This window comes from Yamadazyma tenuis, chromosome 5 (genome assembly GCF_029203305.1).
Source record: "Yamadazyma tenuis chromosome 5, complete sequence".
In the NCBI taxonomy this organism is placed as follows: Eukaryota; Fungi; Ascomycota; class Pichiomycetes; order Serinales; family Debaryomycetaceae; genus Yamadazyma; species Yamadazyma tenuis.
In genome coordinates, this window is record NC_089465.1 from 700,734 (window position 1) to 714,570 (window position 13,837).

At 38.4% G+C, this 13,837-nt stretch overlaps 4 protein-coding genes across 4 annotated transcripts; 3 read left to right on the top strand and 1 right to left on the bottom strand. All coding sequences in view use genetic code 12, as the record gives it.

Moving 5' to 3' along the window:
• Positions 1-5: 5 nt before the first annotated feature.
• On the bottom strand, positions 6-1,964 carry fim1 (fimbrin; the record flags this gene model as incomplete). Its single annotated transcript, XM_066158201.1, has 1 exon — positions 6-1,964. One exon carries the CDS (start codon positions 1,962-1,964, stop codon positions 6-8), a length of 1,959 nt encoding a protein of 652 aa, XP_066014298.1.
• A 646-nt stretch (positions 1,965-2,610) lies between these two features.
• PEP3 (tethering complex subunit) lies at positions 2,611-5,886 on the top strand (the record flags this gene model as incomplete). Its single annotated transcript, XM_006686167.1, has 1 exon — positions 2,611-5,886. The coding sequence occupies one exon, from the start codon at positions 2,611-2,613 to the stop codon at positions 5,884-5,886; it is 3,276 nt and encodes a 1,091-aa protein (XP_006686230.1).
• A 184-nt stretch (positions 5,887-6,070) lies between these two features.
• Positions 6,071-8,530, top strand: SPB1 (AdoMet-dependent rRNA methyltransferase spb1; the record flags this gene model as incomplete). The annotated part of the gene is made up of 1 exon (XM_006686166.1): positions 6,071-8,530. One exon carries the CDS (start codon positions 6,071-6,073, stop codon positions 8,528-8,530), a length of 2,460 nt encoding a protein of 819 aa, XP_006686229.1.
• A 2,869-nt stretch (positions 8,531-11,399) lies between these two features.
• PSN45_004007 (uncharacterized protein) lies at positions 11,400-13,319 on the top strand (the record flags this gene model as incomplete). Its single annotated transcript, XM_006686163.2, has 1 exon — positions 11,400-13,319. The coding sequence occupies one exon, from the start codon at positions 11,400-11,402 to the stop codon at positions 13,317-13,319; it is 1,920 nt and encodes a 639-aa protein (XP_006686226.1).
• Between the last annotated feature and the right edge of the window lie 518 nt (positions 13,320-13,837).

The following is a 13,837-nucleotide window of genomic DNA, read 5'->3' on the forward strand; positions in this document are numbered from 1 at the left end:
TACATTTACTGGCTCTCAGCCACCGTCATTAAACTACCCACAAACGATAAGAGCAACCGGCCTCTTACTTCGTTGATGTCTTCAGGAACTAACCAGATTAAGGCTCCTAACTTTCTAGCGATCGAAATAGCCAATTTGGCGTTGGCATACTTCTCGTCATCGCTCAAGTTGTCGCCTTGATAAACAAGGTCATAGTCAACATATCCAGGCTTGAGTCCATGTAAAACGTCCAACAAGAATACTCCAGAACCCAAAGTCAGGTCCTTGAACGATCTTATAGTGGTGCTTCTACCGCCCTTCGTAGCTTGAGCATTGGCCCATTTCAAAATATCAGCATCTGTCAAAGCTGTTCCCTTACTGCTTCCTAATTGAGATAAGGTACTGGTTATATTTCTTCTCATCAATTGCCATACCAATCCTAAGGTCAATAACTTGTTTCCATCCACAATATCACCACCTTCAATTCCCACAAGTGAGAAATGAGCAGCCTTTCCGATTTCTACAGCGTAGTTTGTGTTTTCTAGGGCTTTGAATCTCATCAAAGGTCTGTCGCCGGCAGGCTTTTTGTTAACATGTTTGAAGCTCACTGATCCGGGAATAACCTTATCAAATGCTTGTAACAATACTAACCCATCCTTCAAATCTTCAAACAATGATACAATAGGGGGGTCAACATCCAATGAGTTCAACCATAAAGTGAATACACGGGCTTCTCTTTCCCCTTCAGCATCAAATTCTTCAACTTCAAACTTCTCATCCTCTTCGATTGGGTCTAAACCTGGGTACGTGTTGAATAAATGAGCCACAAACGCCAAATTCAATTTGGGGTTACCAGCAACCAATGAAGTAGGAGTCAAATACTTTCTGCAACCAATTTTTTCAGCATTATCTAACACTTGCCCAGCTCTAGTTAAGAGATCTGAGGTGTGCAATGGAGATAAATCACAGTATTCTGGTTGCAATTGGTTAAGCAAAATAGTGTAGCACTCGGCGTCACTAACATCGGAAGTGAAGTTGTTAACTCTTCTAGAACTCTTAGCGTTCTTCAAATGATAGTTGAACCATCTCAACAAAATCTGTTCAGGTGGAAGTCTCAAAAATTGTTCCAAAGTTTCATCATCTTCCAACAACCGGTACAACTCGGGGTGAAGTTTAATATCGACCTTGCTCAACAAACCTCTTCTAATAATTTGCCAAATAAGCCCCAAGATCAAGTGCTCCTTTCCGTCAATAATGTCTTCAGTGTGGACATTCACAACCACACATCCGATGGCTTTAGCAGAGTTGATGACAATATTGGCATTTTCATTCATTTGGAAATTGTTCAAAGTTTTTCTCTTTGGGCCGGTAGTGTTCAAAACTCTGGTATCGATGGTATCAGGGACTGAGTCGTTAATCAACTTGGATAATACCAATCCATCCCTACATTCGTCGAAAATCTGGAAAGTGTTAGTGTCAAATGGAAGACGAGATCCTACATCAGGATCACCAGCTAATACTGAATTCACGTGGCGGGTGAATTCGATTCTCTCTTCATCGTTGATAGTGTGGGTAGTACCACTAGTCTTACCTCCAATATAGGTCTTGTGGGCCTGGTTGGCAGTAGCAACTGGTGCATGTGCCTTAGGTGACCGTGGGGATGTTGGAACTCCTCCAACCGCTGGAACTCCAAGAGATCCTCCAGATTGGCCCCCTGTACTTGAAGACCCTTCCTTCAACTTCAGCATCAATTGCACAAAATCATCCAATTCCACTTTACCCGAGGCATCAACATCAACATCTTTCAACGTCTCTCTTGTTTCGTCGTATGTGTACTTTCCTTTTTTCGATACTGCATTGATAACATCTTTCTTTTCAACACTGCCAGTGTCTTCCAAATCGATGCTTCTGAAATTTTCAATGATCTCGAAAAGCTCACTCTGATCGAGGTTGGTGTACTTCTTCTGTAATTTCAACACATTCATGACTCTTGTGGTTCACAATTGATTTGCTTTTACAGAGAATTATTGTGTTATAAATGTGAAGCAATGTGGTTGGTCTCCTTTTTTGGTGGCTGGTTCAAGTGAGATTTTTGTGACTGACTGAATGCGCGTCAGTCATGCACAATTGTTCAACATAATGGATTTTTCATCACTCTAAGCTTCTTGTGTACGAGCTAAAGGAACCATGATGCTGTTATAGGGATACATACAGACCGTACCTGACGATATAATTACTGGATCAGCTCGTTTTGTCCCTATGAGTATGGTTTAACGCGATTTCCGCATACGATAAGGCTGGGGCTACCGAATCTCTTCAGCTTCGTCTCCAAAACAACGATCTGCAGTAGGCTTATATCTTTCTAACTTAGGATACCTCGTCATCATTTCTAAAATACTTCTGTTTTATCTCTTAATTCAGATTTATAGCCTGTTTTATAGCTTCCACTGTAAGCTTGGGAGTGCGCACCGAATCGTCTACAGCTTTATTCTCCTGTGAACTGTTGTGAGTCCTCAAAATCCACTAAATCTGGACCCAATTCTGTCCTATATCTAAGTTTTCGGTTCAAGCTATTTGCATTGGCATTACAGTTGTATCTGGAGAACAATTTTGCTTCACACTTTAAACTCAATGCCTCCTGACACAGACGAGACTTCTCTTATAACGAGGGAAACGTCACAAGTCATATCCTATGACGAAGCTATCTCTGACAACAATGCCGGAGCAGAAGAACCTTCATTTGAGGTTGATCCAGTTCAACTTCAGTTTGAGCTTGACCACAAGCTTCGACAGCTTTGTGTTAAATCTAACATCATGTTTCTTGTTCTTGATAAGTCAATATTTAAGATTGATCTCGATAACCCGGCAATAGTCAAGCGATTTCAGTTTGCTAGTGATGCAATAATGAGTAACAGTTGGTTATCTCCTGATGGCCAGCATTTTGTTGTTCAAGTTAATGGAACCAGCTACTTTTACTTGCACAATAGTTACGATAAATTCAAAGTGCTTCCAAGGCTAAAGGGTCTAGAAATCGAAGATATTGTATTTCCTCATAAGACATCCCAGTCACACTTCGATAATGTATCCACTGGTGATTTCTTCATAATCACCAAAGAAAATATCGTACTTTTGGCCAATATCAAATCTCATTTCGGTCAGGACAACAAGAAAGACGATAAGTACCTAAAGCAAACATACAAGTGTGCGGATAAAATAACGGGATTGTGTTTGAGTAATAACAGTACCAGGATAGAAATCTTCACTCCCCTGTCTATTCTTCAGTGGGATTGCTTTGAGCTATCAGTCAACGAAATACTTCGAGTATTCAAATCGGATCCAAAAATAATCAAACTCAGAGGGTCAGGTGATGCAGTACTCGAGTCTTCTGACTCCAGTTATGTGCTTTTGTCGGCACACACAAATAACTTGGTGACAAATGATTCTGAATTGACCCTCTCCAAATTATCCAAGTTGAACCCGTTGGTGAAATTATCCAATAAGTTTGTGTTGACTAACCACCATATTTTGGTATTGTCCCAAAGCCATTCAGATCTCATTGTTTTCTCCAAGCTATCTAATTCTCCTCCTAAGGTCATCAAATTACCTCAGCAAGTGTCCAACATTACAGCCGATTATATAAGTCATACGTACTGGCTTTATGGCAAGAATGCAATTTACGAAATTCTAATAGAAAACGAATCGGTCAAAGTGTGGTACGACTTCTACAAGATGGGGAAGTATGAGGAGGCTATCAAAGCTTTGGAGTTGTCCGAGTCAAAGGAGAAACCTTTGAGGGCAAACATGGTTCTTACCAAACAGGGTTACGAATATTTGCAGAAGGGGGCCTTTGGTTTGAATTTCAATAAAAAGTTTGATTCTAGTTTGATTGCCTTACAGATTAAAGGGTTGCAAATTCTTGCCAATCTGGCTGAGCCTTTCGAAAAGATTTGTCTCATGTTGATGAACTTACATAATTCAGACTCGACCGATTTGAATAGTACCATATCTCAAAAGCTTCTTGTGGAATACCTTCTCGTCAAATTCGACCAAGTAAAAAAGGAGAACAACAAGATTAGAATTGTTGTAATTTCAAGCTGGATCATTGAGCTTATGCTCCGAAACATATACAACCTCGAAGATGAACAAAACCTGATAAATACAACTATCGGTACAAAGAATGGAGTTGATGATGACAAGGCCAAATATTCTAAGGAGATGAATAGCGATTTTATCAAATTTTTTGACTCAAACTACAAATTGTTTGATAAGGATACCGTGTACCAAATAATGAGTGAATTGAACTACCAATCAAAACTAATCCATTACGCTGAACTTAACCATGACTACGAATTCATATTGAATTACTGCGCCGATCTTGAGGATTGGTCTGGGTGTCTTCAAATCTTAGTGAAAATGTATTCAGCTAATGTCCCTAGTTTTGAAAGTGCTCTAATGAGGACTGCATCTGTTTTACTTTTGAATTATCCAGGACCAACAACTGAAACTTGGTTAAAATTTGCTAATGTAGACTACAAAAAGTTGCTTCTGAGCCTTTTGGTCTATAACAAGAAGTATAGTGCTACCGTTTCGGCATTCGACAATTACAGTCTAATATTCCTTCTGAAATTAATTTTCCAGAAAAATATCAAGGAAAGAGTCGTCAACAATTATTACTTGCTGCTTCTTATAACATATCCAACTCATTCACAAGGTCCAGAAGAAACGGATATCGAAAGCAAGTATATCAACAAGCAGATTCTAAAACTCCTCAATTATATCAGATTGAATCCAAAGCTTTATGATTCAGGATTTATCTTGAGGCTTTGTCTTGATAACAACCACATTCAACCAGCTGTGATTATTCTTATCCATGATCTAAAGCTTTTTGAGCAAGCGTTGAAATTGGCAATTGATTCTGATTTAACAGAATTGGCCATCAGTGTTTTAGAAAGATTCAACAAGTACATTGATAACAATCTTGAAGATGGCGATGATGATACCCTAGATTTGGATGTAAACCAAAATCCCCTCTCGGAATATCCAAACAAGTTTGTTGATATTAGCAAGAATAAACTACATCACAAGGACTTCACCCAAGGAAAAAAACTTTGGGTGATGTTCGCTAAATACTTAATTGAAGGAGTTATGAACAACAAGGAATTCGAAATACTTGGAAATGTTCATGGGGATTTGGAATCCGAAGAAAATGGAGATGGACACACTTCTAGTGAAAACGAAGATATAGTCAAAGATTTGACGAATGTGTTAGCAGGCCAAGCTGTCAAACCAGTTGACCATTCCCCTATTACTCTGAAAAAGGCTAACAGAGTTCTTCGGTATCTTCTTGATTCTTCATTCAATGCTACTATTAACTCCAGCTTTGTCAACCTCAGAGACTTACTTCAACTATTCCCTGAGTCAGTGATGGTGAATAATTTTAAAGATGAAATTATAAGATCCTTGAACCAGTATAACAACAAGATTAACCAACTATCCATTGAAATGAAAGAATCCCTTTTAATTTCCAACAAACTTAATAACCAGATTCAGGAATCGAATGACCGGATAAAGAAAGGTAAAATCTTTACCATTGTTGAACCAGGAGAGCCCTGTTGTTTTTGCAACAAGCTTTTAATCAGCAAAAACTTTGTGGTATTCCCGAATTGTCATCACGGCTTCCACAAAGAGTGTCTTGTGAAATACTACTTGATGATTAAGGGTGATTACCGGTTCAAAAGATTTTTCCAGAACTTCAAAAAACAGAATGGGGGTGGGAATAAGAAAGAATTGGACGATATCATGTTGCGAGAGTGTGTTTTATGTAATGAGAGCAATATTCTTACAATTGATAATAATTTGGTGGATCCTATAAAAGACAAAGCAGCTATCGATGAGTGGGAGTTATGATGAGAAGGTAAATATATAATGAAATAATCAGTGGTGATTTGTTGTTGTATTCAACACCCTCCTATATCCTAGTTGTACTTATTTTCCCTCTACTCCCTTTATTCAGTTGATTGTGACTTTGTGTAACTTTGCGCATCTCATCGCATTTTTTTCTCTCTATGAAATATATTATTATCTATTCACCATGGGGAAAGTACAGAAGAAGAATAGTAAAGGGCGTTTAGATAGATACTACCATTTGGCTAAAGAAAAGGGATACCGTGCTCGTTCCTCTTTTAAGATCATCCAAATTAACGAAAAGTATGGCCACTTTTTGGAAAAGTCCAAAGTAGTGATTGATTTATGTGCTGCTCCAGGTTCTTGGTGCCAGGTGGCATCTCAGTTATGTCCTATCAATTCATTGATTATCGGAGTTGATATTGTTCCTATAAAGCCCCTTCCCAAAGTTATTACTTTCCAATCAGATATTACAACTGAAGATTGTAGATCAAAGCTTAGAGGATATATGAAAACCTGGAAGGCAGATACAGTTTTACATGATGGTGCTCCTAATGTCGGTTTGGGTTGGGTCCAAGATGCGTTTACTCAATCTCAGTTGACTTTGCAAGCCCTCAAATTGGCAGTTGAAAATTTGTCTAACGGAGGAACTTTTGTGACTAAAGTCTTCAGATCCAGAGATTATAATAATTTGATGTGGGTGTTTAGTCAGTTGTTTGAAAAAGTGGAAGCCACTAAGCCTCCAGCTTCTCGTACTGTTTCGGCTGAAATTTTTGTTGTTTGTAAAGGTTTCAAGTCTCCAAAAAAGCTTGATCCTCGTCTTTTAGACCCCAAGCATGTTTTTGAAGAATTGCCATCTGGACCTCAGAATAACGAAGCCAAGATATACAATCCTGAGAAGAAGAAGAGACAAAGACAAGGTTATGAAGAAGGAGATTATTTGTTATACCATGTGATGCCTTTGTTAGAGTTTGTGAAAAATGAAGACCCTATAAATACTTTAGGAGACTTAAATAAGTTAAGTGTGCCTTCAAAAGAAGATGAAGAAACTGAGTTTAAAATGGTGAAAAAGCTTAAGAGTTTTACCCCTGAATTACAAGAGTGCATAAAGGATTTGAAAGTATTGGGAAAGAAGGATTTCAAATTGATTTTGAAGTTTAGAAAGCATGCCAGAGAATTGCTTGGATTGGATGAAGAGGAAGCTGAGTCTGAAATCGAAGTTGAGCCTTTGACTGAGGATCAAAGAATTGATAAAGAATTACAAGAATTAAGAGATAAACACAAGCAAAAGTCTAAAAGAGAAAAGAAGCATAAGAATGAGCTCAAGCAAAAGGAGATACAGAGAATGCAAATGAACATGTTAACGGATATGAACATTGGTATCGAAGGTGCCACTAGTGATTCCCAGGGTTTGTTCAACTTGAGGTCCGCTGAAAAGACAGGTGAGCTCAACAAGTTGATCCAAGGTAAGAAGAGAATGATTTTTAATGAAGCTGATCGCATAAGGGACGTCGAAATTGATGTAGGAGATAATGAAGAGGTAGGAACCGACGATGAGCTTGACGGCTTGGAGGCTCAATTAGATGACATGTATCACTCTTATCAAGAGAAGAGAGCTGAAAGAGATGCCAAGTACAGAGCTAAGAAATTAAGAGGTGACGAGGATGACGAACCTTGGGATGGAATTCATTCTGAAGAAGAAAATGATGCTGAAGAAAAAGACTATGAAATGGATGACCAAAGTGAAAGTGACCTGGATGATGATGAACACATCAATCGGCTCATCGAAGAGAAAAGGGGTAAAGATGGCTTAAGCAAGAGTGCAAAGAACTTTTTTGCTGCTAATTCTCTTTTTGAAGATGTTAATGAAGATGCATTATTAGCAGCCATGGCTCCAAAAACATCTCCTGTTGATGTAAATGGGGATGACAGAAAATTGGCGGCAGACTCTGAATCAGATGAGTCTGATTTTGCTTCCGACTCAGATTCTTCTTTTGAAATTGTTAGAGAGAAAAACGAAGTTAGTGAAGATGAAGACTCTTCCGATGAAGAAACACATAAATTCAAGAATCTCAGTGAAAAGGAAAAGAATGATCTTGCAACCGTGGAAGCTATGACTTTGGCTCATCAGCTTGCGTTAGGACATAAAACGAAGCATGACCTCGTTGATGAGGGTATTAACAGATACTCCTTCAGAGATAATGACAATGTGCCTGAGTGGTTCATTGATGATGAGAAGAGGCACAGCAAGATTAGTAAGCCTATCACTAAAGAAGCTGCTATGGCCATTAAACAAAAACAAAAGGAATTAAATGCCAGACCCATTAAGAAGGTGTTGGAAGCTAAGGGTCGTAAAAAAATGAGAGCTTTGAAAAGATTAGAAAAGTTAAAGAAGAAGTCTGATTTGATCAACGAAGATGGAGCCAAATCTGAGCATGATAAGGCAGAAGAAATTACCAAATTGATGAAGAAGTTAACCAAGAAGCAGCAAATCAAACCTAAAGTCACGGTTGTGGTTGCAAGAGGTAGCAACAGAGGACTCAGTGGTAGACCAAGGGGAATCAAAGGTAAGTATAAAATGGTTGACGGTGTGATGAAGAACGAACAAAGAGCATTAAAGAGAATTGCCAAGAAGCACCGTAAGTAGTTTTTCACGTCTTCTAATTTAAAATCAAACATTGTAAGCATTGTCCGTTGTATCATGTAGAGTTATGGAACAATTCCGGTTAATTTTCCAAGTTTCCCTCAGGCGTTCAGCTCCATAAAAGTCTGGATCAACTCAACCATTCTGATCTTACAGAGGAGGCCACTGCACATCCAAAGGGGTTCTCATGCACTTCAATTAGAAATGGAACTATGTTGTCAAGGGGCAGCATTGTTTCTAGGGGGGTAAAGTTTTTTTGTGTTGTATGTTGATGAATAGGCGCCCTCCTACCCATTTAGTGGGAAGGAGGCAGCTCACTTTTATCTGATCGAGCATTTGTTTTCTGCGTGATTTTGAGAAACCAGATATCCGTTATTGATATATGTTTATGACCTCGATCGTATTCACATCAATACTAGAGAACGATATGTTTCTCAATGATCAGACTTTTGCAACCAAATGAAAGAAGCGATTGCCTTTTTTCCTCCGTCTCGATACCATAACTTCTCTCCAATATAATCCTGTTGGGCGGCAGTTGTAAAATCAACAACAACGCTTGCAGTCAAAAAAAAAATGCCTAATTAAGCAATAGTCAAAAGTTAAAACCGACTCCTGATTTTCCAACTTTCTTGAGATAAATGGAGATATAGAAGATCCTACAAGCATCCGAAATGTAGTGGGTGGTAACCTTGGTGTTATCGAATATAGTCTGTCTACGTCTTAAGAACCGTACAATATTGGTCCTTTGTAGCAAGCACCAAGTTGTCAAGTTTTGACGTAACTCAATTGCCGTATCTCGTAATTGCACTAGAAAATTAAAAAATTTACTGATAACGTTGGTATTTTGTTTTTGGCATTTAGCCGCCCGCCAAAAAGAGCCTTCGGCAATTAACGAGGAGACTACTAGGCCGAGGCCAAAAGAGTGCAGTGCATGTTTTAGGGGCCTTTGGTGGACCTTGTGTATCAGTCTTGCCCTGCAGTTTCAGTGACACTCCTTACACTATTTTTGACTTCCTGGCTAATCTCTTCTCAAGGGGCGTACTTCTGCAGGACTTGCATAAATTGTTTTAATTTAACCTAATTAGGAAAGTATGAGATAACAAGTAATTGGAGGTTTTTGAGTTGGAAGTGCGGTGCAATCGGTTTTGTAACTGTACGGTAAATTGGAGATGTTACAATTACTATTGACTAATTATCATTCCATTGTCCAATTTTAACAGAATCTATTATTGTTGTGTAAGCCTTTTTACCGTCTACCATTAAATGCATAGAACATGCTGATATATCCGTAAGGACCCAGGCTAAAGGAGATATGTGCACGAAGTCGCCGATCATTTTAAGAAGGAGGTAACCTGCAGCAATTACTTTAGATATAGAAAATCCCATTAATAATTTGCACCCTTGCCAACAGGAATGTCGTCCGCTGTAAAGATAAAATATGTTAACAATCTGTTACAGATTTTTGCAGGTTGAGAAGTTGTTTTTTTTACTCGCCCTATCCTGCTTTCTTGGACAAAACTTTAATATTGTTCCTTTAAAAAAAGCAAATCTCCAGCCTTCATACATTGACGTGTTATATTTTAATTCGGGTCATTCCCGCAATGAAACCGGCTCTTACAATCTTAAATTTATTAACCTGAAAAATGCTGAAACTGATTGTAATAAGTGTCGCATCGCATTATACAGAATTGATATTAATCCACAAAACTCCTCTAATCAGGGAAGTATTTGTTTTCTAAATGGGCTGGAGAACCAGGATCTTCTGTATTCTCTTATGCTGAATCTTTCAGGTTCCGTACTAAAATTACTCAGAAATGGATAAAGGAATCCAAAGAATGCGGAAACCTCTAGATTGAATGGAACAGAATTGCCTCCGAGTTACTTCTCTCACTTCGTGATTATTCGTATCTTTGTGAAATGAACTAATCGAGGTACATTAGATATTATTCTTAACCTGAACTCTTTGCTCTAGACGAATTTAATTATTCCTGTAGCAAATTCTATCTTCGCAAAGAGCGACATTCCTGTTTAGAGAGTTGGATTATTTGTAAGATTTCTGTACGAGGCATATTGTGCATATTGTGCATGTTATTGATGCTTGTTACGAAATATACCTGCAGGTGTGACCAGCAGGGCTGTCTGAAACGGACAAAGCCAGCGCCCTGAAACAATACTTTTAGTGCATCAAAATGTGTTTAGGTACACGACTATTCTCCCGAAACGAATTTAATGTTGAAAAATAATCTAATGGATAGACCCGCCTCCAATATTATCTCCTGTAGTGATATGTCCTGCGCGAAATAACAAGATGGTTATAGTTACTCGTTAAAAGTATATAATCTTCCATACCGAAATTGGCTTTGTAATTAAACCGTGCCTTTGGAAAGGGTTTTTGTGTCTTATTTCAAAGTAGCGCATCTTCTACTCAAGTTTTTTTCTTCAAAAAAATTACATCCCTATCTTTTGTTCATTTATTTCACTACTACAACTAAAAGAGGTTTGCTCCTATAGGTTTTTGCATAAGAAGATAAGTGTCTTCCATTCCATAGAATCTGTCTTCCTTTTCTTTTGGGCCCTTTGGTTGTAGCGTTCCTTTTTTACTTCCTAAGACCCGTCTGCGTTCGTCGTGACCTGTTGCGTGTTCTAGTTGCTGACTTTTATCAAGTGAAGCGTCCATTCATTCCGAATCATACTTTCAGTTCATTCCTTTTCCGTTTGTTTCATTGACTGTGTTACTCCTTGTGACTTTTCATTTCATTATTTATTTATTTGGATTCTTGTCACTAGCTTGTGATCGTTTGCTTATTTCTACTTAATTCCTTAACCGTGTTAATAATTCTTCCACAGTCATTCAAACAGTCGTCATATACTAATGAGCTCCTTGCCGAACGCTACATACTTGTCAGTAACCCCAAATCTGCTGGGCGGTGAAAGAGTGCATCGACACAGAAGATCCGCCGCCATTTCCGGTGATTTTGACAATTTTGGTCTCGGACTCTTTTCTCCTTCGAGTAAACCAAATAACAAAGACGATGATACGGATGCACATTTTAACTTTAATAATGATGATGACTTTGCTAAGAGTGTCTCCGACTTCCTGTTCCCGAACAGCAAGAATTATGACAACTTTATGGTGTCAACCCCTCCAAGATATTTTAATTCAAATGGAAGGAAGAACTTGCATTCACCAATCAAACTTAACCAAAAGAGAGCCTTCAATAAGAAGAGCAGTAATAGCAACTTGAACTCAAATCACCCAAATACACCAAAGACTAAATTCTTTTTGACAGAAGAAACCAACTTAAATAATGATAATGTACCGGATGCAGTTATCGATTTAGATGAGGTTCTTAATGCTAACTTGCATATAGGAGATTACATTCACCGATGTCAAAAGGAGAAAGATGATGTCTTTTTCGATGACGAATACTTATCTTCACCATTCCTCAAGCCCTTGTCGTCATCACCTTACACATTTTCACCTTCCATCAGTTTACCAAACACTACCCTTTTGCAACAACCAATTCAAGAAAACATTAACGACGACATAGAAAATAGTCATGATGATGATGCCGTGATAGGTATTGATGAAAATGAAGTTCTTTACAATCCACCAAACATTGCTGGTGAGGTATATTCTAATAGCTCGACTAATTCTTCGTGCTCAAGCTTGAAAAGGCAACTGGTGGAGAAGATTATGTCCAATTCTTCTCGAGATTCCAATACTTCTCCCCCAATTGTAAATCACAATATTGTCAACTCGACTCCAAAAAGATCGGGAGCAAAGGCGAATAGATACCAATCATTTTACGACCAATCTTTCAAATTATCAAATGCATTGAAATCTTCTGAGAGCGTCAATTTGACTAAACCCAACTCCCCCAAGCATGTCAATATGACATTATACATGTCTTCAAATAATTCATCTACCTTGCATACTCCTCCACATCAACCTCAATCTCAGCCTCAAGGATTAAGTCAAGCATTCGGCCAGCCAAAGTTCTATAAAGAGAGTCTGAGACTTTTGGCTCACTCTTCAAGTTTACCAGTTCTACAATCTCAAAGGGGAATGCCTAAATACCAAAGACATGGAGAACTCCGAACAAGGTATATTGAGATCAACAAATTATCTCCGCCCCCCAGCATTCAGAGTGCTACTTCTGGTAGTCCTACAAGTTCTCCTAGTAAAGGAACACTTCCAAAATTCATTCAGAAGGATAACAGAATCGAAATATCAGTAACTTCTCCGCAACAACAAACCACTTCCAATAGTCCAATCAGCATAATTTCAGACACTAACTCGACCATGACATCAAACATAAGTACTGTTCAGTCAACAGATCATTCTTCTTTTGTATCAGATTCCAAGGAAAGAGAGAAAGAGAGGGCACTTCAAACACCTCCAATGATTGTTGTTTCCAATGAAAAGGATTCTAACGATATTGAGACTGTTCGTAATTCACCTGTATTTATGTCGTCTGGTTCCAAACCACTGTCTCCAACGAAGCGGACACCCAGAAGACCCCTTACCCCAAATGAACAGAAGGTAATACAGGAAACAAGAATTCCTCCGTTCAAAGCCAATATGCACCAAAAAAGTGCAAAAAAGCCTCTGGAATTTAAAGTGCCGGCTCCTAAACGAATTAATGACCATCTGAAGTCTAAGTCTTTGTCAATGGTATTGACAGACTTGGCTCCAAAGTTGTCAAAATCGACATCTACCCTCGGAGATGATTCCTCCATTAAGTCTAATAAATCCAGTAAACTTATTAGCTGGTTTCGAAGAAAATAGTGTATATTTTGATGGAAGTGATAGTGCACCAATAATATTTAATATCTCCCACTATAGAAAGCGGTTGGCTTGTAAACTACGTAATGCTGTCTCTCGATGAGTATGGGGATAGGTGGTGTCTTTCATGATTGCGTTAATATGGGTTTTCAAATATGACATGCAAGGCAGGTATGCATGATATTTCAGCAAAGAAGGTTGTTAGTTAAAAACAAGTACTTCCTACAAATGATACTTCTATGTTGAAGCATTTATCCATCTAAAAATAGAAACGAGTTAATGTGGAGCACAATGGCCCATTGACTCTTAAAATGGACTCTAGGTATTTTTGTTTTCTTGGATTCCTTGGATAGTTTTATATGGGATTTTTGCTCATTCACTGAGAAATCGTTCTAAAATTATATATTCCAAAAAAAGTTGACTGCAAATAACCTTCAAAGCTTTTCCCGCGTTTTATCGCCCGTTACTTGGAAAGCCTTTAAGCTATCGATTTCGTGCGCATACTAACTTACATTTGGAAA